Source organism: Penaeus vannamei, chromosome 34, assembly GCF_042767895.1.
Source record: "Penaeus vannamei isolate JL-2024 chromosome 34, ASM4276789v1, whole genome shotgun sequence".
Taxonomy (NCBI): Eukaryota; Metazoa; Arthropoda; class Malacostraca; order Decapoda; family Penaeidae; genus Penaeus; species Penaeus vannamei.
In genome coordinates, this window is record NC_091582.1 from 15722562 (window position 1) to 15727561 (window position 5000).

General features: G+C 51.3%; 1 protein-coding gene across 1 annotated transcript in view; it reads right to left on the reverse strand.

Annotated features, from left to right (window-relative positions):
- Positions 1–5000, reverse strand: part of LOC113808093 (uncharacterized) — an 8364-nt gene that overhangs the window by 552 nt on the left and 2812 nt on the right. Inside the window, exon 4 of the mRNA XM_070113460.1 lies at positions 1–794. This exon is cut by the window's left edge and continues 552 nt beyond it. Coding sequence (XP_069969561.1) covers positions 1–794 — 794 coding nt within the window. The remainder of the gene's footprint in view (positions 795–5000) is intronic.

Below are 5000 nucleotides of genomic sequence, written 5' to 3' on the forward strand. Positions count from 1 at the left end.
CCCGTCACTTCCTCCAACAATAGTACCACCACCACTTCCGTTACTTCCTCCAACAATAGTACCACCTCCACCCCCGTCACTTCCTCCAACAATAGTACCACCACCACTACCGTCACTTCCTCCAACAGTACCATCACTTCCTCCAACAGTACCACCATTTCCTCCAACAGTACCACCATCATTTCCTCCAACAGTACCACCATCACTTCCTCCAACAGTACCACCATCACTTCCTCCAACAGTATCACCGTCACTTCCTCCAACAGTACCACCACCATCCCCGTCACTTCCTCCAACAATAGTACCACCACCACTTCCGTTACTTCCTCCAACAATAGTACCACCTCCACCCCCGTCACTTCCTCCAACAATAGTACCACCACCACTACCGTCACTTCCTCCAACAGTACCATCACTTCCTCCAACAGTATCACCATCATTTCCTCCAACAGTACCACCATCACTTCCTCCAACAGTACCACCATCACTTCCTCCAACAGTACCACCATCACTCCCTCCAACAGTACCACCATCACTTCCTCCAACAGTACCACCATCACTTCCTCCAACAGTACCACCATCATTTCCTCCAACAGTACCACCATCATTTCCTCCAACGGTACCACCATCACTTCCTCCAACAGTACCACCATCACTTCCTCCAACAACAGTACCACCACCACTTCCTCCAACAACAGTACCACCACCACCACTATCACTTCCTCCAACAATAGTACCACCTCCACCCCCGTCACTTCCTCCAACACCAGTTCCATCTCCAACGCCAGTTCCATCTCCAACACCAGTTCCATCTCCGGTACCATCACCTACTCCAACACCAGTTCCATCTCCAACGCCAGTCCCATCTCCAACACCAGTTCCATCTCCAGTACCATCACCTACTCCAACACCAGTTCCATCTCCAACGCCAGTCCCATCTCCAACACCAGTTCCATCTCCAGTACCATCACCTACTCCAACACCAGTTCCATCTCCAACGCCAGTACCATCTCCAACACCAGTTCCATCTCCAACGCCAGTCCCATCTCCAACACCAGTTCCATCTCCAGTACCATCACCTACTCCAACACCAGTTCCATCTCCAACGCCAGTCCCATCTCCAACACCAGTTCCATCTCCAGTACCATCACCTACTCCAACACCAGTTCCATCTCCAACTCCAGTTCCATCTCCAACACCAGTTCCATCTCCAGTACCATCACCTACTCCAACACCAGTTCCATCTCCAACTCCAGTTCCATCTCCAACACCAGTTCCATCTCCAGTACCATCACCTACTCCAACACCAGTTCCATCTCCAACACCAGTTCCATCTCCAACACCAGTTCCATCTCCAGTACCATCACCTACTCCAACACCAGTTCCATCTCCAACGCCAGTTCCATCTCCAACACCAGTTCCATCTCCAACACCAGTTCCATCTCCAACACCAGTTCCATCTCCAGTACCATCACCTACTCCAACACCAGTTCCATCTCCAACACCAGTTCCATCTCCAACACCAGTTCCATCTCCAGTACCATCACCTACTCCAACACCAGTTCCATCTCCAGTACCATCACCTACTCCAACACCAGTTCCATCTCCAGTACCATCACCTACTCCAACACCAGTTCCATCTCCAGTACCATCACCTACTCCAACACCAGTTCCATCTCCAACGCCAGTTCCATCTCCAACACCAGTTCCATCTCCAGTACCATCACCTACTCCAACACCAGTTCCATCTCCAACGCCAGTTCCATCTCCAACACCAGTTCCATCTCCAGTACCATCACCTACTCCAACACCAGTTCCATCTCCAACGCCAGTCCCATCTCCAACACCAGTTCCATCTCCAGTACCATCACCTACTCCAACACCAGTTCCATCTCCAACGCCAGTACCATCTCCAACACCAGTTCCACCTCCAACGCCAGTTCCATCTCCAACACCAGTTCCATCTCCAGTACCATCACCTACTCCAACACCAGTTCCATCTCCAACGCCAGTCCCATCTCCAACACCAGTTCCATCTCCAGTACCATCACCTACTCCAACACCAGTTCCATCTCCAACACCAGTTCCATCTCCAACACCAGTCCCATCTCCAGTACCATCACCTACTCCAACACCAGTTCCATCTCCAACGCCAGTTCCATCTCCAACACCAGTTCCATCTCCAACACCAGTTCCATCTCCGACACCGTCACCTACTCCAACACCAGTTCCATCTCCAACACCAGTTCCATCTCCAACGCCAGTTCCATCTCCAATACCAGTTCCATCTCCAACACCAGTTCCATCTCCAACACCAGTGCCATCTCCAACGCCAGTTCCATCTCCAACGTCAGTTCCATCTCCAACACCAGTTCCATCTCCAACACCAGTTCCATCTCCAACGCCAGTTCCATCTCCAACGTCAGTTCCATCTCCAACACCAGTTCCATCTCCAACACCAGTTCCATCTCCAACACCAGTTCCATCTCCGACACCAGTTCCATCTCCAACGCTAGTTCCATCTCCAACACCAGTTCCATCTCCTACACCAGTTCCATCTCCAACACCAATTCCATCTCCAACACCAGTTCCATCTCCAACACCAGTTCCATCTCCAACACCATCACCTACTCCAACACCAGTTCCATCTCCAACACCATCACCTACTTCAACACCATCTCCATCTCCAGTACCATCACCTACTCCAACACCAGTTCCATCTCCAACACCAGTTCCATCTCCAACGCCAGTTCCATCTCCCACACCAGTTCCATCTCCAACACCAGTTCCATCTCCAGTACCATCACCTACTCCAACACCAGTTCCATCTCCAACGCCAGTCCCATCTCCAGTACCATCACCTACTCCAACACCAGTTCCATCTCCAGTACCATCACCTACTCCAACACCAGTTCCATCTCCAACACCAGTTCCATCTCCAGCACCAGTTCCATCTCCAACACCAGTTCCATCTCCAGTACCATCACCTACTCCAACACCAGTTCCATCTCCAGTACCATCACCTACTCCAACACCAGTTCCATCTCCAGTACCATCACCTACTCCAACACCAGTTCCATCTCCAACACCAGTTCCATCTCCAGTACCATCACCTACTCCAACACCAGTTCCATCTCCAACGCCAGTTCCATCTCCAACACCAGTTCCATCTCCAGTACCGTCACCTACTCCAACACCAGTTCCATCTCCAACACCAGATCCACCTCCAACACCAGTTCCATCTCCAACACCAGTTCCACCTCCAACTCCAGTTCCATCTCCAACACCAGTTCCATCTCCAGTACCATCACCTACTCCAACACCAGTTCCATCTCCAACGCCAGTCCCATCTCCAACACCAGTTCCATCTCCAGTACCATCACCTACTCCAACACCAGTTCCATCTCCAACGCCAGTCCCATCTCCAACACCAGTTCCATCTCCAGTACCATCACCTACTCCAACACCAGTTCCATCTCCAACTCCAGTTCCATCTCCAACACCAGTTCCATCTCCAGTACCATCACCTACTCCAACACCAGTTCCATCTCCAACGCCAGTACCATCTCCAACACCAGTTCCATCTCCAACGCCAGTTCCATCTCCAACACCAGTTCCATCTCCAGTACCATCACCTACTCCAACACCAGTTCCATCTCCAACGCCAGTCCCATCTCCAACACCAGTTCCATCTCCAGTACCATCACCTACTCCAACACCAGTTCCATCTCCAACACCAGTTCCATCTCCAACACCAGTCCCATCTCCAGTACCATCACCTACTCCAACACCAGTTCCATCTCCAACGCCAGTTCCATCTCCAACACCAGTTCCATCTCCGACACCGTCACCTACTCCAACACCAGTTCCATCTCCAACACCAGTTCCATCTCCAACGCCAGTTCCATCTCCAACGCCAGTTCCATCTCCAATACCAGTTCCATCTCCAACACCAGTGCCATCTCCAACGCCAGTTCCATCTCCAACGCCAGTTCCATCTCCAACACCAGTTCCATCTCCAACACCAGTTCCATCTCCAACGCCAGTTCCATCTCCAACGTCAGTTCCATCTCCAACACCAGTTCCATCTCCAACACCAGTTCCATCTCCAACACCAGTTCCATCTCCGACACCAGTTCCATCTCCAACGCCAGTTCCATCTCCAACACCAGTTCCATCTCCAACACCACTTCCATCTCCAACACCACTTCCATCTCCAACACCAGTTCCATCTCCAACACCAGTTCCATCTCCAACGCCAGTTCCATCTCCATCACCAGTTCCATCTCCAACGCCAGTTCCATCTCCAACGCCAGTTCCATCTCCAACACCAGTTCCATCTCCAACACCAGTTCCATCTCCAACACCAGTTCCATCTCCAACACCAGTTCCATCTCCAACACCAGTTCCATCTCCAACACCAGTTCCATCTCCAACGCCAGTTCCATCTCCTACACCAGTTCCATCTCCAACACCAGTTCCATCTCCTACACCACTTCCATCTCCTACACCAGTTCCATCTCCAACACCAGTTCCATCTCCAACACCAGTTCCATCTCCTACACCAGTTCCATCTCCAACACCAGTTCCATCTCCTACACCACTTCCATCTCCAACACCAGTTCCATCTCCAACACCAGTTCCATCTATTACACCAGTTCCATCTCCAACACCAGTTCCATCTCCTACACCAGTTCCATCTCCAACACCAGTTCCATCTCCAACACCAGTTCCATCTCCAACACCAGTTCCATCTCCTACACCACTTCCATCTCCTACACCAGTTCCATCTCCTACACCAGTTCCATCTCCAACACCAGTTCCATCTCCAACACCAGTTCCATCTCCAACACCAGTTCCATCTCCAACACCGGTTCCATCTCCTACACCAGTTCCATCTCCTACACCAGTTCCATCTCCAACACCAGTTCCATCTCCAACACCAGTTCCATCTCCAACGCCAGTTCCATCTCCACCACCAGTTCCATCTCCTACACCAG